The 25166-nt window shown below is 45.7% G+C and overlaps 1 protein-coding gene across 1 annotated transcript in view; it reads right to left on the bottom strand.

Moving 5' to 3' along the window:
* The window catches only part of TSPAN2 (tetraspanin 2), a 60250-nt gene extending 38454 nt beyond the window's left edge, over positions 1 to 21796 (bottom strand). Inside the window, exon 1 of the mRNA XM_081865325.1 lies at positions 21634 to 21796. Within this exon, the coding sequence (XP_081721451.1) occupies positions 21634 to 21702 (69 nt within the window). The 5' untranslated portion in view covers positions 21703 to 21796. The remainder of the gene's footprint in view (positions 1 to 21633) is intronic.
* Between the last annotated feature and the right edge of the window lie 3370 nt (positions 21797 to 25166).

Below are 25166 nucleotides of genomic sequence, written 5' to 3'. Positions count from 1 at the left end.
GCTGTATCTGTGAAAAACTGGAAGGTACTGTATGTGAATGGGCGGAGCAAATTTCAGTTACAGGAAATGCAGCCACCTAGTCTGAGGAAGATGGAGAAAGCTCTTGCTCCTTCTCAGAAACCACATAGAAAGGTAAAACAGAGGACTGGAAAGGAGGTTAACCGAAGCTTATTGGTGTTTTGTAAAATTTGCATTTATTTGCAAACATACAGGCTGAGCATAAGTAGAGGCACAGCTGAAACATCAGACTATCAAAAACTATTGCTCCATGTCGTATTACGAGAGACCAACAGACAGTATATCAAACTGCGATTCACTTTCAAAGCACAAGGCCAGCTCTCCGTTGCTGGCAGATGGGCAGGTAGCTATTTATTTGCATTTATTAAAAGCATGTCTACACTACCTTTCATTTATAAGAAATACCAAGGCACCCGCCACAATGAAATGAAAGATTTTTTTAAGGGGGGGGGGAGATGTGAGGCCACACAGTGCTGCTGACACAGCAGGTACACACTCTTGCAATACTTGCATTCAGTACAGCCCCTCCACACACCAGATAAATATGCAGAGAGTAGAGAGCTAGGCAAGGGCCATAATGGCTCCAAAAGAATTGGTCCAAAAGTATGGCAACAACAGAAGTGGCTCTGTGCCTCAACTGTCTATTAGAAAGACAAAAGGCAAGAGACAAAAAGTAAAAGACAAAAAGAAAGACAAAAAGCAGGCTGGACAGCTGAGAGGCAGAGCAATGTCTGATTTCTGCTGGGATCCAAAGTTGTGGCTATGGGAGAAGCAAGACCTGTTGGGGTGTTAATGCTACGAGCCCCTACATCTTATTGTATATATGCGTAAATAAACTGTATATCATAAAGACGCCACAGTCTCCACCGTCCCTCATTCCAAGGAAACCGAACCTTAGGTAAGCACCTGGAACCCCTGGAATCTCGCACCGTTCAGAGATTGGGATGGTGTGCAACAGTATACACTGACTGGCTGTGGCTCCTAGGGGATTTCCCCCTTTCCTACTGGCAAATGCTGTAAACTGAACCCAGAACGTTTCACATGTAAAGCAGATGCTGCTGCTATTATTATTATTATTAGAATTTATATACCGCCCTATACCCCGGGGTCTCAGGGTGGTTCACAGAATAAAATCAAGATGAAAAACCACAAAATACCTAATAAAAACAACAACAACTGCCCCCCCCATTTTTTTAAAAGGGCATAGGATGTAAATTGGATCAACCAAAGGGCTGGTTAAAAAGGAATGTTTTTGCCTGGTACCTAAAGGTGTATAATGAAGGCGCCAGGCGAATTTCCCTGGGGAGAGCATTCCACAGATGGGTAGCCACTGCAGAGAAGGCCCGTTCTCATGTTGCCACCCCCTGGACCTCTCGAACCCCTCTTACCACTGACCCATGGCCCTTTGCTAAATGATCACATTGTACTGCTTCTTTCTCCACTCCCTATGTATGGGATAAATATTCAGGAGAGATCTGGAACATTTACTTTTAACAGTGCAGCAGTACTTCCTTTACCTTTGCCGGTAACCTAATTTGCCACACCCACTATTGCATCTTTGCCACGGGTGGATTTCCCATTCTGAGGAGTATATACAAAACCATTAGCAGAAGTAAGGGGTTGCCATAAAATACGATGCAGCACTCTGCGTAGGATAAGCCTTAGTAGTGCCTGCCTCAATACCTTCTGGCTTTTTTTGAACAATAATCTACCCAGGCTAACAAACAGTGTGGTTCCAGGAAGCGACTTGCTTAAAGCAGACAGAAATTGCCAATGGCAAAGAAATCCCTTTACATCATCACAGACCCAAATGGAAATAAACACCCCCCTTGGCAGTTTCACCTAACAGCACACTCCCAGAGAGACTGGGTTGTTGGCAGGGAGCCAGGCTGTGCTGCCAAGAGCAATTTCAAGGACCCTGCTGGGCGGTTCTGCAGCTCTGCAAAGCAGAGACCTGTGTGTGCAGCAGGCATGAGAGGGGGGCAGCCGGGAGCAGTCAAGCCCTAAAGACTAAGTTGTTAAGAAGGAAGCGGTGCCTTACGATGGTAGAAAAGAGGAGCTCTCTTTGTGCTTCCAGTAGGTGATAGAGAGGGAGAAGTTGATCCCATGCCCTTCAGCTACAATGGAGGAATGCAGGGGCACTTTAGGCAGAGAAACAAACTGCCCCTCTATCCTAATAGAATCTTTCTCGGTGTAAACTCATCCTAGCCAAAACTAACAACTAGTAGTTAGGATGGATGGCGGCTAACAGATTGAGGTTGAATCCTGACAAGACAGAAGTACTGTTTTGGGGGGACAGGGCAGCTGTTTATCAGCTCCATCTGGTACTTAGGCTGAGACCCTACCTGCCTGCAGACTGTCTCGCCAGAGTGGTGCATGCTCTGGTTATCTCCCGCTTGGACTACTGCAATGCGCTCTATGTGGGGGCTACCTTTGAAGGTGACCCGGAAACTACAACTAATCCAGAATGCGGCAGCTAAATTGGTGACTGGGAGCAGCTGCTGAGACCACATAACACCTTGAAAGACCTACGCTGACTCCCAGTACGTTTCTGAGCACAATTCAAAGTGTTGGTGCTGACCTTTAAAGCCCTAAACGGCCTCGGTCCAGTATACCTGAAGGAGCGTCTCCACCTCCAACGTTCTGCCCGGACACTGAGGTCCAGGCCAAGGGCCTTCTAGCGGTTGCCTTACTGCGAGAAGCCAAGTTACAGGGGACCAGGCACAGGGCCTTCTCGGTAGTGGCACCCGCCCTGTGGAACGCCCTCCCACCAGATGTCAAAGAGAAAAATAACTACCAAACTTTTAGAAGACACCTGAAGGCAGCCCTGTTTAGGGAAGCTTTTAATGTTTAATAGGTTATTGTATTTTAGTGTTTTGTTGGAAGCCACCAGGAATGGCTGGGGAAACCCAGCAAGTTGGGCGGGGTATAAATAATAAATTATTATTATTATTATTATTATTATTATTATTATTATTATTGAGAAAGAAAAATATGCCAGGGCATACACAGCGATAGGCATATTTACAAAATATTACTTTGTGTTTAACAGTCAGTTGATTATTTCACTTCAGGACTGTCTCAGGTGTGAGGAAAAGACACATTTGATCAATCAGTCAAATTAGGTCAATTCATAATTTAGATCAAGGTGAGTGGATACAGACCCCACAGCATTTTGTAATGATAATAACATCTAGCATTTATATAGAGCTTTAGAGCGCTTCACACGCAACAGGAATCTTTACAACAGCCCTGTAATTTGGCACAGAAGTATTGCTATGCTCATAATTGCCGATGGGCAGCCGAGGCTGAGAGAGACGGCTACTGAATGAGTTCATGGCTGAACTGAACTTCAGGTGGAGAGGGCATGGTAGTTATCGCCATGGTAGGAGGAAGAAATAGCAGGTATCAGATACCCTCCACTGGTTTTTGTGGCAGGCATAGGCTAGTCACACAGCAGTTACTTCAACTGCAGACTTGTTGTACAGCCTTCACACTGGAGGTTTCACCAGTGTCTGGTACATTTGTGTAGCCAGCAGGGAGACCAGTCTATATGGGAGGCATGCAGAACCTCCAGCTGGCAGGTGCAATTTGGCTCTGCGGGAATCCTAATTCGTCCTGCAAGGCCATTTCCCTCAAGCCGCAGCACCCGCTCGCCCAACACAAAAGATTAATTTTTTAAAAAGCAGCGTCAGTGGTGAAACCTACGGCTCTGATTTGGCCAAGCTACTGCAGTATCATGGAAGATCAACAAACATTTCAACTGATCAAGGTGATCATGTCAGGAAACAAACAAACAAACAAACAAACAAACAAACCAACCAACCCAGAAGCTCTCCAACAAAAACACCAACATCTTCACATGGCCAAATCACTCCTACCTCTGATAAAACACCCACAAATCCTCGGATGCAATGCGCCTCAGACACTTCATTACATGTGTTCCACTGTGCCACACAATAGGTACAAATAAATAAATAAATAAATAAAGCAACCCAGTGGCGTAGCGTGGGGGGTGCAGGGGGGGGCAGCTGCACCAGGCGCAACATCTGGGGGGTAGGGTTAGGGGGCGCAAATCCACGGGTTAGGGGGTGCAAATTACTTGCCTTGCCCCGGGTGCTGACAACCCACGCTACGCCACTGAAGGAACCTGCTATTGACAAAACAACCCAAAGATCTGATTCAGAATAGCTTCCCTTGAAGTTAGATGCCCACATGGCTTCCTGTTTGGCAAAAACTACTCAATTAAAGCAATACCTGAAGTAAACCAGTTTCCTTCACCATTTACTTTACTCATCTTTCCTTTTTAAAAAAGGGGAAAAGGAAAGATCAGATCTCACCAGGCTTCCAACCTGAAAGCTCACCCTTCTGCATTCTCTCTTGCTGTTTACTGTGCAGCCAGGGAGCAAAGAGCCATCAATGTAGCAAGCTGGAGCTACTTAAAACCTCCATCTCTGTGGAGTTTGACTCCTGTTGCACCTCTGCTGCTGTCTGCTGTTCAAATGAATGGCTGGGGCACACTAAGTAGGTGCAGGTGGAATAGACAATGAAACTGGACAGGAACAGGAGGGACTAATTTTCATGCACTGACTCTGAGGGGCAGGCAGAGGGCAGGGCCACCCTGGGAGAGAAGAAAGGGGGAGCAGAGCCCCATAAGATGCACAATTCAGACCCCTCCTGTTGTTGCATAGAGGGCTTTTAAGGTTACGGTTTAAGGTTAAGGTTGTTAAGGAAACAACAATGTGCATGCAAGCTCTGAGACACTGCAGAAAAGGGGAGAATGCTCCAATGATGAATGTGAAAATAGTAACTTTTAAATTGTACAAATCAAAGCTGTATAGTTCTTTGATCATAATGATAAAAGAGTAAATTTAAGCCTGTAAGCATTTCAGCGTACTGTCAGGCATAAAAATGCTGCATCACGGTACTCAGGATATTGGCATCAAGAGATTCAGTGCACAGTCTGACTAACTAACTTCCTGTAACCTGCTTCAAGTAACAAGCTACTCAGAAGCAGCTGCTTTTTTCATGGTACGTTACTTAAAAGTGCTGCAGCTACTACAAAGAGTTGCTCTGCATAGATATGTGTAAAACCACCTTTGCCTGCATGTACAAGTCCAAAGCTATAGTCAGTTTTACACAACCTTTTCAGTGATGGCAGTAACAAACCTCAGCAGTGAGGCGCATTGTAGTGTTTAGGCAATCAGTTCATTTCCCCCAGGAAAAGTTCTTTTGTTATCAGGATTTTCAGTTCACATATTACAAGGGATGGGAACGACAAAAGGGTTTTAGAGGCTTAGTAGCCACTTGTGGATCTTATTCTGTCATGGGCAGGAAAGGAAGCAGACCCCAGAAGGAGTGAATCCTCTGCTCACCAGCTAGTGAGCGGAGGATTCGATCCTGTGGGGTGCAGGGTGTCCCTTAGCCTGTGAAGCAGCACCTCCATAGGACTGAACACTTCGGCTTTCCGTAGGGGTGGGGGAGGAGACACACAGTCTCCTTCCCCATCCAGATGTTCAGTTAGGGTTTAGCCCTGCCTGCAAATTGATTTGAGGTTAGATCTGGAGTAGGTGGTCCCCAGGTGTGTGTGTGTGTGTGTGTGTGTGTGTGTGTGTGAGAGAGAGAGAGAGAGAGAGAGAGAGAGAGAGAGGAGTTGTTGTAGCATTCCCCCCAAAACCATTAACATCGCTTGTAGTGCTTTCTTTTTAACCTCTCTCCCCAGTGAGATTTCTAAACCCTCTTGTCTCCCAGCCTTCTCAGTAACACACACACAGCTGCAGTTGAGCAATCACTAAGAGACCCACAGTTCCTGGTGACACAGTCTCCTCCACACAGAAGAGATGGACCGAGTCATTGTTCAAGGGATGCGATGCTTTGCTTTATTGTGATGCAACAAATGCAGCTTGCTGGCTGCAGAGTTTGTGAAGCAGGCTGAGTCCAAGGCACAGCGAGGACATCATCTCATCTCTTTCACCACCCACTCATAATGAGCCTAAAAAGTGACCAGACCCACGGCTTCCTGAAGAGACAGGCTGCCTCTTCCAAACCCTCATGCAGGCGGGCAATGATCTTCTGGGCATGCACTCAATGCAGAAGTAAACAGTGGAAACTCAGTGCAAACAATTTACTTTACGAGACACTCGGTACATGCTGTCTAGTAGAGGAGGCTTCATTGTCCTCCCACTCACCTACATTCCATTATGCGGACACTCCCTTGCACTGAAAACTATTCTTACTCAACCCCCACTTTCCCAAGGGCAGGAGGACAAGAACACAGCAAGCTAGGAACACAGCAAGCTGCCTTATACCGAGGGCTCATCCACACTCCCACTTGTCCTGCCCCCCAGGAAAACCTACTCTTTACTGCTGAATTGGAGCAAACGTCAATCGACTTTTCTGTGGATTGATGTTTGCTCTGATTCCATGATACAGAGTGGTAGGGCAAAGAGAAAACTGCTCAGGCTCATGCCTAGAAAGCAGGGGACAAGCGGGAAAACTCTCAGACCTGTGCTCTCTAGGTGCAGGCCTAATGAAGTGTGGATGAGTCCTGAGACAAGCCAATGGTCCACTTAGCTCTGTATTGTCTCCATCGACTGGCAGTGATTTCTCCAGGGGTTTAGGTGGGGTTCTCTCCCAGTCCCACCTGGAGATGCTGGGGATTAAACCTGGGATATCTTGCATGTGTGATAGGAATTTTGAGGTCTTAGTTATATGTTAAATGTTCATAAGTGTACCAAGGCAGATGCTCTACCACTGAGCTATGGCCCTTCCCCAAACAGGATTTCCATTTCCCCTGGATGTGGGTGGGTCTGTCCCAAGGACTTAGGGATTGTCCACACTTCCACTTCTCCTACCTGCTATCCCCTGGGGAAATTGGCTGTTCACTGCTGAATTGGAACAAATGTCAATTGTTTTCTTCTTTGTCTTTGTCTTCTTCTTCTGTGGATTCAGCAGTAAACAGTGGGTTTTCTTGGGGAAAGCAATGCGGCAAATGGAAAACCACTCAGCCCCCACTGCTTTTAGGCATGGGGTGCACAGAAGTGTGAACAAAGCCGTAAGTGTCTTTATAATATTTTTTTCACAACACTACTTTGCCCCTTAAGAGTTTGAGTGATGGTCTATTTCACCCTTGGCAGATCCCCATTACAATGGCACATCAGATTTCTATTTAATTATTGCATTTATATCCCAGCTTTTTCTCCAAGGAGCTGGTTCCCACCCCCTCCTCATTTAATCCCCACAGCAACCTTGTGAGGCAGGTTTGGCTGAGAGGCTGCTTCATGTCCAAGTGAGGATTTGTACCCTACCCTATGTTTGGGCTAAAACATATTTAAAATCTTGAACTATAATACACATCCAGTGTCCATAGTCAAAAAACATGGAGGCATCAGCGCTGAGGTCCATGCTGTCCCCTGAAGGTTTTGCGCAGATAGCTTGTTGCAGAGATGGCAATGTGTGTGTGTGTGTGGGGGCATTTCCAGGGCGCTCTCTATGCTGCCAAATTTATTGCTGGAATACTGAAATGAGTCCACAGAGAAGGTGTCATGTGGGCTCTGAGAGTTCAGCATTGCAATCCCTCACATGGCAACCTTGGAACAGAAGGAAGCAAATATGGAGCTTAAGTTAAGACAGATCTACATATTGGTTTGAGCAGCTGACCTGCACTTTAGGATTTCACAGGCCACCCATAGGCTTTTGTATATTCAAATTCCAAACAGGAAAGCACGTGTACTCAGAATAGGGCAGCTGCAGAGAGAGTCACTGCTTTGAATAACATCCAATGGTATTCAAAAGCAAGTTGCTTTCGTAACCAGACTCAGGGCTGCATTAAAGTTTCATTTAAGCAACAAAATAAAATGGAAAGCCATTGGGAAGAATTTGCAATGGGCTTGATGGGCCATTAGAATGGAATCTAGGCACAGTAATCTCTTGGGAGAAATTCAACTTGTCTCCTCATTCCACCATACAAAAGGAGGAATCAGCTAAACTGTAGTTGCAGCTACAAAACCATTTATTTTTGTGCTGACTTCCTGACATGTGTTACTTACATTTCTGACAGGGATCATCCACAGTTTTGTTTGACCCATGATTTCTAGGCATAGGTCCGAGAGGTTTTTGCTTTTGTCCCACTACTTTCCCTGGGAAAGACCACAATTTATTGCTGAATTGGAACAAACATCAATCAAATTTTCATCAATTGCTCTGCAGCTCCTTCTGGCCTCCTCTCAAAATTGCACCCGGGGCCATGGCCCCCACGCCCCCTCCCATGCCATGTCTCTGTGTTAACCTAGCCATACAAGTCACAATCATATGCACATGTGTATCAGAAAGGCCATATCCTCTCAAAGGTCACCCCACTGCCTTAGTTTCTAGGCCCTCTGATGCAATCTATAACAGGACAGCCAATGTGGGGCCTTCCAGCAGAAGCAGATGTAGGGTAGTGTGAGTGGTGCGGACACACCGGGTATGCAGCCAAGGAAGGTGCATTTCAAAGCCTTGTGTGAGGGCTCTGACAGGGTCCTAGAATCCTTCTTCCCAAAACTAGACAAGCGGCCTTGGGAAGGAGGTAGGAGGGCTCTAGGACCCTGCCAGAGCCTCATGCCTTCTTCCCAAACCCTAGATTAAGCCGGTGCCATGAGGGCTGGGGGGAGGGTGTCAAATGGCCTCACAAAAGGGCGGCATATTACCAATGTCCGCCCCTTCCTCTAGATGTTGCTGGACTGCAGCTCCCATAATCTCTGACCACTGGCTATGCTGGCTGGGGCCGCACATTGGCTATGCTAGATCTATAATACCAGGGAGTAGATCTTTTAGTCTTTATTTAAAAACTCAAAATTATGGAACTGCTGAATGAGCACACATTGCACTTTGACAGCCTTCCAAATATGAATAAAAGATTTATCGCAAGACTGTGCGTCCCACTTTCCTGAAGCCTCCAGAGAAGGAAGAAAGGGTTCATCCCATTTGCCATCTCAGAATCATTAGAACTTGGAATCAGAGAGTGCAATTAAGGAATCCTGCCATAATGATTAGTAACCTCTTCTAAGATGGCAGTTTCCCACCAGACTCTAGAAGAGCCACATTGCTCTGACCATCAAGTGCAATGCTGGTGGGAAGAGCAAGAGCAAAACAGCCTAGCTGTCTCCCACCTGGTGCCCTCCAGATCCTCTGGACTACAACAGGTTGGGGGAGGTTGCTCTACAGGACAGAAATCCAAATAGCTTTTGTGTTAGTCTATGGCACCAAAATCCTGAAGCTGAGGCTCCAGTACTTTGGCCACCTCATGAGAAGAGAAGACTCCCTGGAAAAGACCTTGATGCTGGGAAAGATTGAGGGCATAAGGAGAAGGGGATGACAGAAGACAAGATCGTTGAACAGTGTTCTCGAAGCTACTAACATGAGTTTGACCAAACTGCGGGAGGCAGTGGAAGACAGGAGTGCCTGGCGTGCTCTGGTCCATGGGGTCACGAAGAGTCGGAAATGACTAAACAACAACAACAACACAATGGCACCAAAAAGCCCTCCCACCTGCTTCACCAAGGCACTTTAGATTTACTTTGGCACAGGTTATTGGCATACTTTGACAGAAGACAGGAGGCATACAGTGGTACCTCGGGTTAAGTACTTAATTCGTTCCAGAGATCCGTTCTTAACCTGAAACTGTTCTTAACCTGAAGCACCACTTTAGCTAATGGGGCCTCCTGCTGCCACCGCGCCACCTGAGCACGATTTCTGTTCTCATCCTGAAGCAAAGTTCTTAACCCGAGGTACTATTTCTGGGTTAGCGGAGTCTGTAACCTGAAGCATATGTAACCTGAAGCGTATGTAACCTGAGGTACCACTGTATATGCATGGCATTTGGTATTTGACATTTGGCCTGCTCCGTGCTTTAGAAAACTTCTCCTGTGTGATTACTTTCCATGATGCATCTGTTAAGAAGTTCTGCAATAAATAATTAGAGGAGGATCAACACATCTCCAAAGGCAGTAAACAGTAAAACAAAGGCAAGCCAAAGTGCTAATTAGTGGCAAAGGCTGCAGCAGGAGAAAAGGTGTAACACATCACTGGGAGCACCTGTGGCGATGATGGCGGCTGCAGCAAGTGCAAAATTTTGCGATGCAAGGCTGGAATTAGCTAGATCAATATATTTGTCAAAGCTGTGTACAAAGTCCTGCTAGCAAAAAAGAGGGGGGAAATGAGTAGCTTGGAAAATGCCCTTTAACCTGCAACTTCTATTGATTTTTTAAGCTGCTTCCATGACCCCATTGCTGACTGCTGCATGCACCAGAAAATGTTCCTTTTATGGGATTTAGTGCCATTGTTTAAACGAGTAATGAAAGTCTCCTCGCATCACTGGAACTGCATAGCAGTGCCCGCCCTAGGTAGCAAGGAAATGGTATTAAATGCAGAGGAAACTCTTAAGAGATGAGATTTTAATCACACGAATAATAAGTTCCCAGAAGGCAAAAGCTTAGTTCGACAGCTATGGGAAATGTTTCAAACAGTGTTATTAACAGTGGTACCTCCTCCTTCTACAGCTGCACACTTGTAGAAAACATTTCTTTAATGTTCTGGGATGAATGAATTTTAAAAATCTACACTAAGGGTGAAGACAGACATAACTTTTTTAAAATGCAATTTTCCTTTCCAGCTAATTAGGGAAGAGGGAATGCTCAAGATACCTGTAGCTCAAGCTTGCTCTGCACAATGATGATTGGCTGGCAACACCAAGAAACCTTCACTTAAATCTCCACAGCAGTTTTGCACTTCAGTAATATTAAGAAAGAGAAAAAAGTAGGGGCAAGGGACATTTCCTCATATTAGTTGACAAATGAATAAGACATCCAATCCACAGACAAGGCTGAGCCGCCATTTTGATTCCCAGGTATGCATAACTACCATTTACATTGCAAAGCCTAGAGGGCAAGGGACCCAGTGTGGGTACTTTCTATATTATTATTTATAAAATGTGTATGTTGCTCTTCATCCGTAGATCTCTCAAGGTAGTTCACAGCATAAAAATACAAGATGAAAACAGAAAATACATAAAAAACAAGAACAAAACAAAATAAAACAATGCTCCCACTCACAACACATTTAACAGGATGCTAGTCAGCCCAAGGCCTGGTTGAAGAGGTGCCTAAAGGTATATAATAAATGTGCCAGGCAAACCTCCCTGGGGAGAGCATTTCACCTACGCCTTCATTCCTAAAGCTTCAGTAATATAAAGGGATACAATACATTCTTAAGAAATTTAAGGGGCGGACCTAAGATGGTTTCTACACATAGCATATTCATTTTATTGCTTTCCTCCAACGGTCTCATAGCAGCCACAAATTCTCAGGACAGACTTCTATGTTACTTCCTCCTATATGGAAATTAATAATCATGTAAAAATGTATAAATTCTGGATGCCACTGAAGGAAAAGCAAAATTCTTCCTGAAGGAAAACCGTACTTTAATGCCCCTAGATAAATGCATATATCTATGCTAGACAGAGTTTTTTTTATTTTGTAGGTAATGTGTACATGCCAATCTTCCTATTATTTCTCAATGAAGAACTCTGTTAAAATGTCAAAAGCAGGTATACGGATGTCTACAAAAATGGGCGCAATGAAAGGCATCACCATGACTTCTCTTGAGGAGCAGCCCTAGTCTACACATAGAGCAGAATGAGGAAGCACCACTTCAGATTGCAGGTAGGAGATCATCGCTTTGTATAGCTCTTTCATCTAAAAACCTCCCTGTTGATAGAAAACCAACAGATCAGGGAACAGAGTTCAAACCTACCCCTTGCTTTGCTTACTAGCTTTGTGCTTGCAGAGAGTGTCTTGATTTACATAGAGAAACATTCACTTGCAGGCTGAAGTGTAACTATTTTACCACCTCTTTCAGCCTCATTCTCTGCCGCTAGTATGACAACACTAAGGCAGGGGAACATGAAAGGTTGGGGGAAAGGGGCAGTTTGGCATCCATCCAAGAAATACACTTAATAAACAAAGGAACCACTGAGATAAAAGCAACCAATGATCTCTTGCTTTACACTATTGAGGAACATAGGGCAACTCACACATGCTCATCAATTGATATTTTACCCTTTGATGTGCTGATGTGGAATGTATGAATGGCTTCCATTTAAAAGTTTTGTCTTTGAGGTGGCATGGAAGCTCCGTGTGGGACAGTTGAGCTGTGACCCTGCAAGCTGTCAAGTGATTTCTGTTGAGAGTGTAAGCAAGCCTGAGGGCATGGCCCCACTATGATGTTATCTACTGAACAGTCTTTGAATTGAAAGTGATTTAGAAAAAATAAATATTACTGCACTTGTGAACAAGATCTTAGGTGAAGGCTCGTTTTGATTAAATGCGAGCTATCTGGGGATTTTCTTGCTTCTTGTCTGCACTACCCTGTGGCAACATCTGTGGCTGTCCCAACCCCTTGCTCCACCAAGAGCCTCCTCTAGTGCTACTTGCAATTTACCTCTAGTGCTACTTGCAATTTACCTAGTCATCTTTGCTGCACTACACTTTATGGTTAAGTGTACAGTGGTATCAAATGCCTTGGTACTCAAACAACTTGGAACCCAAACACTGCAAACCCAGAAGTAAGTGTTCTGGTTTGCGAACTTTTTTCGGAAGCCGAATATGCTCCATTTTGAGTGTTACGCTTCTTATTTGAATATCACACCTCCGTTTTGGGTGTCACACTTCTGTTTTGAGTGTTACGCTGAGGTCTATCTGTTTTTGCTATTTATCTTGCGGTTTTGTTTTTGTGGCTCTTTTTTTGTTTTTGTGGCTGTGTGGAACCCAGTTCAGCTACTGATTGACTGATTGTGTGACTGCAGTACTGTACATTGTTTACTGCTTTCATTTTATGGATCAATGGTCTCGTTATATAGTTAAATTCATGTTAAATTGCTGTTTTAGGGGTTGTTTTTAAAAGTCTGGAACAGATTAATGCATTTTGCATTACTTTCTATGGGAAAGTGCACCTTGGCTTTGGAACGCTTTGGTTTTGGAATGGACTTCTGGAACCGATTATGTTTGAGAACCAAGGTACCACTGCACTGTGACTCTATTTGCCTAACTGTTGCCAAACAGTGTTAATGCTTTACTTTAGGTAAAGGTAAAGGGATCCCTGACCGTTAAGTCCAGTCTCGGACGACTCTGGGGTTGTGGCACTCATCTTGCTTTACTGGCCGAGGGCGTTTGTCCACAGACAGCTTCCGGGTCATGTAGCCAGCATGACTAAGCCACTTCTGGTGAACCAGAGCTGCACACGGAAATGCTGTTTACCTTCCTGCAAGAGTGGTACCTATTTATCTACTTGCACTTTGATGTACTTTCGAACTGCTAGGTTGGCAGGAGCAGGGACCTAGCAACAGGAGCTCACCCCATTGCGGAGATTTGAACCGCTGACCTTCTGATCGGCAGTCCTAATAAGCAAGTTAATAATGCCATTTCAGCCTTGTAGGGATGCTATAGAAACACAAAGGAAGAGTGTGTGGGGGATGTTTCATCATGTTCGGTTATGAAGTGGCCAACTCTTAACTGCCATGTATCTAAAAATAAACATTTATACACTGACACCCCCCCTCAAGTCATGCTGGTAAAGAGCAGGCATGTTGTGTGTGATTGAAAACAATAGCTGTTAGAGTCCCACCATTCCATGTGCATGCAGAGAGCTGTGATTTGTGTCTGAATGCATAATTTAGTTTTCATAAGCCCTGGCTGAGGTTGATCTCCATCTCCACACCAGCACTGGTGTGACATTCTGTCTACAAATATCCGAGCCAATGGTTTCATCCTGCACCACTCTATCTGCACTACCATGATGTAATAAGGTCAAGGTGAGCAACTCACATTCTGAGCGGTGGTTTGTTTCTCTCTCTCTCCCTCCTCCTGCCCATAACTAGAATTTAACTGAACCTATTAGTGCTATGGATGGCTCTGTATTTTTCTCTTTCAGTCATTTACAGTGGTACCTCGGGTTACATACGCTTCAGGTTACATACGCTTCAAGTTACAGACTCCGCTAACCCAGAAATAGTATCTCGGGTTAAGTACTTTGTTTCAGGATGAAAACAGAAATTGTGCTCCGGCGACGCGGCAGCAGCAGGAGGCCCCATTAGCTAAAGTGGTGCTTCAGGTTAAGAACAATTTCAGGTTAAGAATGGACCTCCGGAATGAATTAAGTACTTAACCTGAGGTACGACTGTATTTCCAAGCAGAGAACAGAACAGAACTCAGGAGGTTCTACATACTGAACTCAAGAGCTGTTGAGTGGGTGAGAAGCCTCCAACCACACGTTTCTTTTTTAATTTGACAGAAATGCCACTGGAAATAGTTGCATGATGGACAGGTGGGCTGAGTACTTTTAACAGAGAGTCATTTCCATTTAATATACAGTGCTCCTTAACTTCCCTAAAGAAACCTTTGGTAGACTGGAGAGACTGCAGTGGCTTGAAAGCATCTCAGGTTGAAAGTTCAGGGCCGGCCCACCCATGAGGCAAGGTGAGGTGACTACCTCAGGAAGCAGCATCCTCAGGGGCAGCAGATCTGGCCTTCAAGGAGTGTGTTGCCTGCTGTTTCTGCTATGGTGCTAGCGGCATCTGTGGCATGCTCCTTGGAGGCCAGATCTGCTTTCTCTTCGGCAGCCTCCCAAATGCCGCCTCTACAGCGGCCTCTTGGTGAATAGGAGGCACTACTGGTCTCCCCCCTCTCAGTTCCTGATGTAGATCTTTATTTGCCCCTCGTTCCTGGTGTGGCTCTTCATTCCCTCCTTGTTCCTGATGTAGAGCTTCACTCACCCCATCTTCCCTGGTGAAAGGGGAGGGGTGCCATTTTGTGGTTTGCCTCAGGTGCCAAAATGTCTTGCACTGGCCCTGCAAATGCTGACTGGAAACATGAAACTGACTGATCAAACAAGGCCAGAGAAATGATAGGCCAACCACATCCTGAAACAGAAATGGCTGGATGGAGCAATTACTGAGTAGGAGGCAGAAAGTGCCCCCCTTTTACCACCAGCAAGTACTGCAGGCAGGCCTCTGGAAAGTCAGATGTTAGTGCCATGTGTGCATGCCTTGCTGAGGGGAAGAAACAGGATGGGCCACTGAGAATTCTGCAGTTTACCACAGCATACATGCAAGCTCAAAAGCTGGAATGCTCAATCTAGAATGCTGGCAGACGCAGATTTAGGGCAGCGTGACTGGTTCCACTGAAATGGGCACCAAACAGGGGGCACTGCAGGGTGTCACAATTATGACTTAGTGAACTGAGCAGAACAGAAAGCAAGAGGTGAGGGGGCTGCCAAATTTTGGGCCCACACAGAGCGCTGCTGAAACACCCTAGTCTACCCCTGATGATGGCAACCTCAGCCTATCAATTTGTTCCCCAAAAATCAAGTTTCTAGGCCTGATGACTGTAAATATAATATCAAAATAATATGGACAGTCCTGGTGGAGCATCAGAAGCCATGAGGAGTATGCAGGACTTCCACTAACAAAGGGGCAGGGATTCAGGGCCTTAACAGAAGCAGAATCAATTATGCAAATGCCCTTAATTTGCAGAACTAGCTGAGCAAACTGAGGACTAAAGTTGGGATTCCATTTCTCTCTAAGTTTCTTTGGAATGAGATGTCAGAATCAGCTTTGGTGACTCTTGTTCAGGATGCAATTTGCATTGCAGGCTTGAACCCCAACCACCCCATTTTCAAAGGGCAAAGAAAATATACTGGGTGAGATTCCCCGGCTGAACCCCATCAGGGAAAGCCCTATGCAAGGACTTCTGCTTGTTCAATGGGATTTTCCTCCCCCTGTGTGCCCTGTGTTTCCCAAATTTAGCTGGGTCTTGGGAGAACCTCTGGAAGAACATGGGGAAGGGGGAGACGGGGGTTGTACAGTCTGGCAAACTGCAACACTTGCGCAGATGGAATGTTTGTCATGGAACAACGTTGAATTCCACTCAGTGTATATATAACAGAACAGTGTATATGATATAACAGAACGGAACAGGGAAGAAAATTTTTATAGGAGAAGAAGTTAATGTAAAAGGATCTGGGAGGGGGAAACTAGCAGTGTCAGAATGGGCATGGGTGAAAGGAAGTGCAAAAGGAAAAGGGAAGAAATGATAGGAGAGGCATATTTAGATCTTCAGAAGCAACTTGTTGGGTGGAATGGACCCACAATGTTGGCTTCTCAGCAGTGGGGGCACAAATGAGTTGCTTCTGCTTTTCTTAGAACCTCTGGCTAAGCAAATTCTGCCTAAAATGAGGAGGTTATGCAATGTCTAGATCCAATGGCTATACTTAGCTTGAGGAGAGCAGAATGGAGCTTGCCATGGCAAAGAATTCTGCAATTCTCAAAGAAGGCTGAGATCTCAACACTAAACACTGTCACCAGCTGCTAGCTGCTTATATTAATCTCCCCCTTCATTTGTCACCCTTGGACTGTTATTTTGTGACTGGTGGGTGTCAGTCATTTTTAGCCCTCTCACATGGGCACTGGGGGTAGGATTCTTTTTTTAAAAAGATCATTTTCACTTGTCCCATGTGCTAGTCATGCTGCATTATTTGTACACCTGTTTTTTCCTACCTAAATGCAGAGCACTCCATTTCCTATCCTATCAAGATTGCGCTGAATTCCACCTGACTTCTAAGGAATTGGCTAACCCACTCGGTTTGGTGTCACTAGAAAATCTGATAAGCATACCCTCCACTTGTTTGATGATTTATAATGATGTTAAATTAGGTTTGGAATGGGAAAGAGAGGATGAGAAGGGAGAAATATGCAAGATATATTGTAAGGTGACAGCCAAAGCAAGGCCTTTACAGGTCACAGAACTGAGGTTTCTTTGAAGCAAATGTTTAATATGTTTGTACTATGTTGTATATGCTGCTTTGGAACTTCACGTGGATGATACTTATCTCCCTACTGTGTACTGCATGGATGGCGAACCTCTGGCTTGCAGGTCTACTCAGGTCCACCACATCTCCCTATTAGCCTGCAAATTTGTTCTGGCCAAGCCATAGCCATCTGCCCAGTGGGAGGTAGATAAAATGGGCTTTGTGGTGCTTGCTATCAGCTGATTGTCACTGCTTCAATAATGATGTGCAAAGGGCTTCCCCAGTGCTGTGCAGGATTTTTTTGCCCATGCAGTTTGGAATCAAACTGTGCAGCGAAAAGCAAGTTATATGCTGATGTTGTAACATCAGGTGATTGATAGGTGGGCAACGCTGCCCCCACCATCAAACTTCACCCATGGGTGTTTGAAATATGGATCCAGGCTACCAGTCAGTTCCAGTTCCTTACTCCTGGTGTACTGCATTGCTAGGGATGGACTGAATATCCTAATTTTTGTTTCAGTGATGCACAGTCACAGGTCAATTCTACTGCATTTTATTTATTCATAAAAATATTTATATATTACTATGCAATTAAAAAATTATGGTGGTTTACAGCAATAAAACACAAAAATATACAATGAAAGCCACGTGAAAAAGTTGAAAACAATATTGCGTGGGGTTTTTTGGGAAAGAATCCAAAAATAAAAAAGCCCACATTTAAATTGTACACATTTTGCACTTTCTCAGAAAATAGGAAAATATTTCCCAGAAAATATGAATTTTGAACATAAAATAAGTATTTTTGTGCATACTTTTTGCACACCAAAACTGCTTAGCAAAATCCGGACAAGTGCAAAATCCAACTGGGAGTTGCATTCCAGTTCACAAGCAAGTCTGGGAGTGTCAGTTTGGTCAGTCTGCTGTGAAAAGCAGACCTAACAAATTCCTCCTTCAAAATGAAGGAATGATGCCCTTAGAAGGACTGAAATAAACTCTGAGTCTATGTAAAGTTATAGAAGTGTATATGCACAATGGACATTCTTAAGCCATCATGGAAGTGTGCCCATAATTGAAGAGTCCCAAGCTGTTCCTTAAGAGTTATTTATTTTTTGCTTCCTTTTAGATTAGCAATCCACCTCACTGCCTGGGCACAGCTCTGGGAAAGTGTTGATAGCAAAACAATGTCAAGGATAAACAAATGTGCCCCATTGTGGCTGTTTATTTCCTTTGCTGTTTCTATGGTTTCAATGAAGAGCTATTTTCTTCTACTGGCGGGCTGATGTTGGTACTCAGATCTAAGAGATGTGTTAGATGAGATATAAACTAGAGTACCAGCAATTAAAGTGATGTTATTCTTTTGGAATTCAGGGCTAAACATCTCTGCTAATGGAAAGACTCTTGTCAGTGTGCAGCAGAGCACAAGATTCTGGTATGCTTAATACACAAATATGAGAAGCTATGGTTAACAAAATAAAGAGCAAACTTGTATTCATTACATGGCCTACAATACCCTCAGTGATAGTTTCTTTCACCATGTGACCAGAGATGCTGAAACTGAAAACTACTTCTAAGAAAGAAGATCCCAGTTCTCCAAATAATATGTTAGGCAACGGAACAAGCAAACCTTTTAAAGATTGTTGCCATCTTCAAAAGCAAATTATTGATAAATTAGCCCAGTCAGCCAAACAACAACTTGAATGCAGATTTTAAACAAACTTCTGGCCAACCAGACATAATTAGTCCACAGGCTCTCCTTATGGTGAAAAAGACAACTCATTTCTAGCTGTATTGGTCAAAGCTAGCTGCAAGCACTGTTTGGCTTTCATCTTGCCAGGCTTCCACAACAATCCTGCCCACCAAGGGAGCATGTATGGTTGGGGTCACCAATGCAAGGGCATCTTGGGTGCAGTAGCATCTTGAAGGTATTTCCAAGTGCCCATGAAGCCTCTGAGTGTCCCCCACCCCCATTCATTGCCCCTCTTGGTGAGTGGTCACCCTTTTCTGCCTTGAAAAGAGGAGGAACTTTGTCTTTCAGCTCTATGTGCTTTTCACGGCTCAGATTAAATCAACTGAATCCAAGTTTCAGCTTGGCATGGTCTTCAAGTGGTGAGAAGAGGAGCCAATCCAGGGGAAGGGAGCAAGAAGTAACAGGAGAGAGCAGTGCCCAAGGTTGGGTTGGACTACATGACCATTGGAGCCCCATCCAACTCTACAATTATATTATTCACTCGCTCAAAAATGTGTCTCTGTGCCTAAAACAGTTGGCAACCTCTCACGTATAGCCTGTCCAGTCAGTGATGGGGAAGAAGTGGGCAGGCTGCTGCTGGTGTTACACAGGGGATACATCAGAAGTATGATCGAAGAGGGCAGCAAATCTCTTAGGGTCTGCCATTTTTAATAGAGGCCTTTCCCAATGGCATGACAGATGGGTGGTCATCTGTCATGGATGCGCTAGTTGAGATTCCTGTATTGCAGGGGGTTGGACTAGATGTCCCTTGGAGCCCCTTCCATCTCTATGATTCTATGTTTTAGGGCCTTTTTAGATGACAGTCTTTGGGAATTTACCTTTCCTGCTCAGATGATGGTTCTAGCTAAAGACATTATTCAGAGGTTGAATATTCTCAGCTGGTACCACTCAAGCAAAGAATCTTTAGCAGCCATTTAAGCAAAATAGGGGCTGGAAAAGAACAAGGCTTCCCTTCCCCCATGATTGTGACCTCAATGTCAAAAACTCCTACCCCGTTGCTTCTGCTTTTCTGAATTCTTCTGAAGTTGCACCCTTCCCCCCCACAGCACTGGAGTGCAATTGCCTCACGTGATGCATCAACAATAGCAAAAGATAAGAGGGAGCAGATTCTGTACATTTGCATGAACTCTGACAGCCACCAGAAGAAAGTGCATATTGTAATATTGCTTGTCAGAATATATTAAAAATTATTGCCTTTCACTTGTGCTCTGTACACTATTCTGCACAAGAGTTGGTAAGCAGCTTGCTTGCTTATCTGGATATCCTCTGCTTTTAATATTTGCAAAAGTGATTTGCCTCAGTACATCTGGAACAAAAGGAACACGCTGCAGCGGACTGGCAAACCATTAATGCCTTTATTGTATACAGGTTCAGGAGATCACAACCAAGAAAGGCTAGATTCCCTACTAATCAACTACAGCCACACATCGTGTCATGCTCCATAATATGATAGACATTGAAATGTATTCACAGAGTACTGCACTTGGCTTGGAAATTCCAGATTAAAACATTCTGGGCATTCTACAGATACAAAGGGAGGTCGTCCACGCAGAGCCATAGTGGCGTCCACACTCATGCCACAAATAAGAGAGGCCTGCATTAATCATCGCTCACAGGGTGGATGCTCACAAATGCTGCAAATACATTTTTGACCAAAGGTACGAAGGATCCACGACACACGCGAGGGGTAACACTTTATCTCTGGGGAAATGGTTCAAGAAGCCACAAAGCTTTACACATCTCGGAGACACAAATAGAAAAGCTCACAGAATTCTAACCAATGCTCACACGTCAGTGTTATTTAAGAAACTTGTTAGTGGTTTCATGGTTGATGTCCCACAGGGGAGGGGAGCAAGACATTAAACCCCATCACAATCACATGCTTATTGGGGCAAAAAGCATTTGTGCTTTTGTAGATTCCAGCCTTTTTGACTTGCTTTTAATGTGGCACTAGGCTTCATGAACCTGTGACCATATGGCCAGCCCTTAGGTGCAGACAATTTGCAAGTTATAGGCATTTTCCCACAAGAGGGTTGCAGAGACAGACACTTCTCCTGACCTGATGATCCCATGTGCCCCAAAGACAAAAGATGATCGTATGCAGAAAAGACACACTAACAAAGGTAATTCATTCACTCAAAAGGTTTTTTTACTGTAACTGCGCTATCATGGGTTAGATGAGGATGACAGATGATCCGTAACACGCTGCTTCCTTCAAAACACACTTAACTTCACACGACACTTTGCACTAGAACACCTCAGCTTCATTTCCTTTGGATCAGTTTGTACCTGCCTGCTCCCCACTTTGATAGCTGCATAAATTGATTGCACAAAACAGCCATTGCAGAAAGAGAGTATCTACAAAAGAGAGGATCCGACGGAGAAAGGAAGCCTGACCTTCCCCACTGAAGTATCCCACATATGTAGCAGCTGTTAGGTTAGCCTCCCTGCGATCAGAAGCGGAGGGATGCGCAGGGCAGAGCGGTTGCACACCAGCCCATGTTATTGCAACTTCGCTCTAGCAGGCTCAAGAGATCATGAAGGGTGGCATGTAGTAGGGGGTTGTGCAACGAAGGATGGTCAAGGGGGAGAGAGAAACCGGCTGGCTGGGATTGTGCTACAGTTTATCAGCACGTACGTAAGCGTGTCGGTTTGCAGCCTGAAGGAGCGAGATTCTTATGACAGCAAAAGGCTTACAGTACTCTGTTTGCTCTTCCCGATGAAGTGGAGGCGCGGGGAAGCTCAGTTAGCAGGGAATGAGACTCTTCATCTCAGGGTCGTGAGTTCGAGCCCCGCGCTGGGCAAAAGAGCCCTGCATCGCAGGGGGTTGGACTAGATGACTCCCGTGGTCCCAGCTCCACGATCTATGAAACAGCCTCTCTCTGCCCCATCACCAGACTTTACTGCTCGCCTTTCCCGGGCATCCTGAATCCCATTCAATCTCTCCCCGCTTCTTTGACCACTGCTTCCCACAGCCCCGTAGTCCCCGATCGCCTTTTGCTCCCCGGCCGCGATCGCCCCGCACTGACCCAGAAGATGAAGTTGAAGATGAAGAGCAGGAACTTGACGCAGCGCATCCCTCCTTGCACTCTCCCCATGGCCGGCGTCTCTCTCGCAGCTGCAGCAGCGGCACCACCACACGCTCCTTCGCCAAGAGCTCGCCGCTGCTAACAGACGCCTTCGCCCGCGGTGGCTGCCCGGCTGCGAGGCTGCGAGGGCGGGGCCGGGGCCTGCGAGGAGGAGGCAGGTGCCGGGCGGGGCCCAGGGAGCGCGCGCGCGGAGCGGAGCCGGAGACGCCTCGGGGTCCCTCGCCCGGGCTCAGCGGACAGGGAAAGAGGCGCCCTGAACTTCAGCTGCCCGGAGAAGAAGACCAGCCCCAGGCCCCCTGGCCCGGAAGAAGCCTCGCTCTCTTGTCCAAAATGAGCACAGGATCCACGGCAGTTTCCTCTCCTCGTCGCTCAGCCCCGCTCGTGGAAACAGATCCCCAGAGTAAGTTTGGGCACCAATCCAGGCCTTCACGCCACGCATCCCAACAGCGGCCAGATCTACAGGTGCAAGAGAGCGAGATGGCAGAGCCGCCTCCCTTCCCCTTTAAAAACACCACCACATTTAAACCACGTGGAAACCCACAAACGCACAACTCCCTGCAAATAGAAAACTGGCACGCTGGGTTGAAAACGAGCCCAGCTCTTCTGCATTGCTTCCTTGTCAGAATATGTGCGTTGGAAAAGGCAATCTGCCGTCGGAAGCGGTGCAGTCCCTGCCACCTCTTCCGACTGTTTCATTCTGTTGCTTGTGTGCAGAATGACCCCGGTAGCTGTCCATGTTGACCATGTTGTAAAAAGGTGTTTAAATCACCTTTGACCTTCCAGCTGTTGTTGGACTCCAACTCCCATGGGCTGCAGCTAGTACACCAATGGAGAGGAATGATGGGAGCTATAGTTCAGCACCATGGTCGCAACATAGGGGAGGCCTTCTGGACTGCAAATCCCATCACCACTGGGGTTGGTCACGCTGGCTGGGGTTGGTAGGAGTTGGAGTTCAGTGACATTTGTAGGGCCTCAGGGTAGCCACATATACTCTACGCTGCCTGGAAGCCACTCTCCAGAATTCTGAATTGCAGACTTTCCTAGCTCTTCCCTTTCCAGCTGAGCCTAAAATGACCTTCTACATGCCAAGTATGTTGTCAACCAGACAACCACTGAACTGTGCTCCTTATCATGGAGTATTTGGGAGTCAGGCGAGATGTAATGATTCGGAGGCCATTAGTCTAAATCACAGAATGAGGCCTGGCACGAAACACATTGTGTAATCTGCACTCAGCCAACAATTTATACAACAGGCATTCCTCTGCTCCAGCAGTCCTGTGTGACTTGAGGGCATGTCCACAAATCTCCAATTTCTGAGGAAGGGTTGACTGGTATCCCAGATGAGAGAATGTCTCAGAATTGTAAACTATCACTCAGTTCAGCCCCAGACTCTGTTTGAACTGCCCAGGTGCTTCTCTTACTGCCAATAAAGTGCCCCGTGCCCTAAGCCACACCTCCTGGGAAAGCCCAGGGCATCCTCAATGACTGCTTGTGTTGTGGGTAGGGAACCTCCTGGTTGTCAGTCTGACTTGTCAGCACCCGTGAAGGCGAGATGGTTGCCGCTGGCTGTGTTAACTCTGTTGCAATTTGTTTTTCCAGTCGTCAGGGGAGCTAAGAATCTGGGACAGAAGCCCTCTTGGAAAGCTACTTTTTAGGCTCCCTGGCAGGAAAGTTAAAAGATGCAGGCAGTTTGTAGGGCACTCAGTGGACTACAGAATCCAGTTCGCACAGCAATTAAACTCTGTTGCAATTCTCCTTAGTTTGGCAAATAGCAGGGAACACGCCTTATTGGATGAAGAAGGCTGAAACAAGGCTGATTGCAGTGCTCTGGGTGCAGGTGGACCTTGGTTTCAAAATGTTGAGGGTTTAGAAGGCCAGCACTTTGAATTAGACCCAGAAGCAGTAGAGGCTGGTCCATTACAGTAAATGGGGCACTGTCCTACCAACCAAAGTGTGTTCTCAGCGAGCCCCCACATTCTTTCTTACAACCAGTCAGAGGGTTGCATTGCTTGTCATTAGCTCTCACTCTACCTATCATTGGCTTCCCTGCCTTCCACCATATCCAGTGGGCTACCCCAAAGCCAGCACAGCCCTGTCCATTCTGAACTCACTGTTGGTCTGAAAGAGTGTCTCTGTTCTTCTCCCTTTGCCAGTTCTCAATCAGCCTTCACAAGGAGCACACTAGAGCAGTTTTGGATGCCCTGCTAGGAAGGAAACGGAGGTGAGGCAGACACTTTGGAAGAGCACACTAGCGAAATACTGAATTTGTTTCAAATGTTTATTTTCCATTTAATGCATGAAAAATAACTTGACTCCGAGGTTCCACCAGTTCCCAGCTTGTGCTGGGGCTGCCTTCAGCACTTTTGGGTCTCTATTAAGATCTGATCTCTAGAATTTTGCAAAATTTTCTTTTCCTGCTAAGGATGGGTGGATATTTGACTCACATGGCATGCAACAGCAAAGCAAGGGGACTGAGTACTGGAAGGGCAAGTATACACTGTGCATTAAACCCAGAAAGATTAAAAAAACAACTGTTTTTGCTATACTTTAAAGACAGATAATACTTGAAATCAGGAGTAGGCATACCATAAGGCAAAGTGAAGCCTGTAAATCAGTGGCGGGAAACATTTTTCAGGGCACATTCTGTTGAGGGGGGACTTCTGGGGGCCATATGTCAGTGGTGGGCAGGGCCAGATACTGGTTGGTGGGACACTTCCCTTTAGTCAGAGGTTTCTGCACACCATTTCTGCATCCTCTGCAGGCAAGCAAGAGGGATGGATGCAAAAATGTGTGTATGTGTGTGTGTGTGTGGGGGGGGGGAATCTGGCAGGGGGAGTGTCTAGAGAGTCCGGCAGAGAGGGCTGCACTTTTTGCTCCTGGGCCTGAGGTTCTCCACCTCTGCTGCAGAGACAGATTTTGGAGGTGATTAAAGGTGTACCAGAGTGGGAGGCAAATAATTCTGAGTCACAGGGTAAAGCCCCAGCAAAATTGTTCTGGAAAGAACAGAAGCTGGCCCAAACAAGGTTGCTGACTCCCTGCCAAATAAAAGTTAAGCAGGTGGGGCATGGATGAGGAAACTCCAGCAGATACATTTCTTGTGTTAAGCAGTACTTCAAAGCACCGGAGCAGGGCCAGTAAAAAAAATGCAATGGTTTTAGTCCAAAAACACCATTACATTTAAGATGCGTATGTACCTTGGAGTAACCCTCCGTGAACACGAGTGGGAGGTTCTCTTTGCGAAATCTTCTCAGGACAAATTGATGTGGAAACTGCACTTTCTTATTTAGTTCCAAATGGCAGCTTTACAGCACAAAGGCTTCAGCTACCATTTAATAAGATGCTGTTGCATCAGGGTAGCTGTTAGAAAGAACTTCCATTTTATCCTGGCACCACCTGCCAATGCTCTTTTACATGTTGAAACAGGAAACCCTCAATATTCACTCGTGCAGAAGATGGAGTGTATTGAACTGGGG

This window comes from Podarcis erhardii (assembly GCF_964252035.2).
Source record: "Podarcis erhardii genome assembly, chromosome: 6".
NCBI lineage: Eukaryota > Metazoa > Chordata > Lepidosauria > Squamata > Lacertidae > Podarcis > Podarcis erhardii.
Note: the sequence above shows the minus strand (reverse complement) of the source record. Positions and strands in the feature narration are given on the sequence as shown.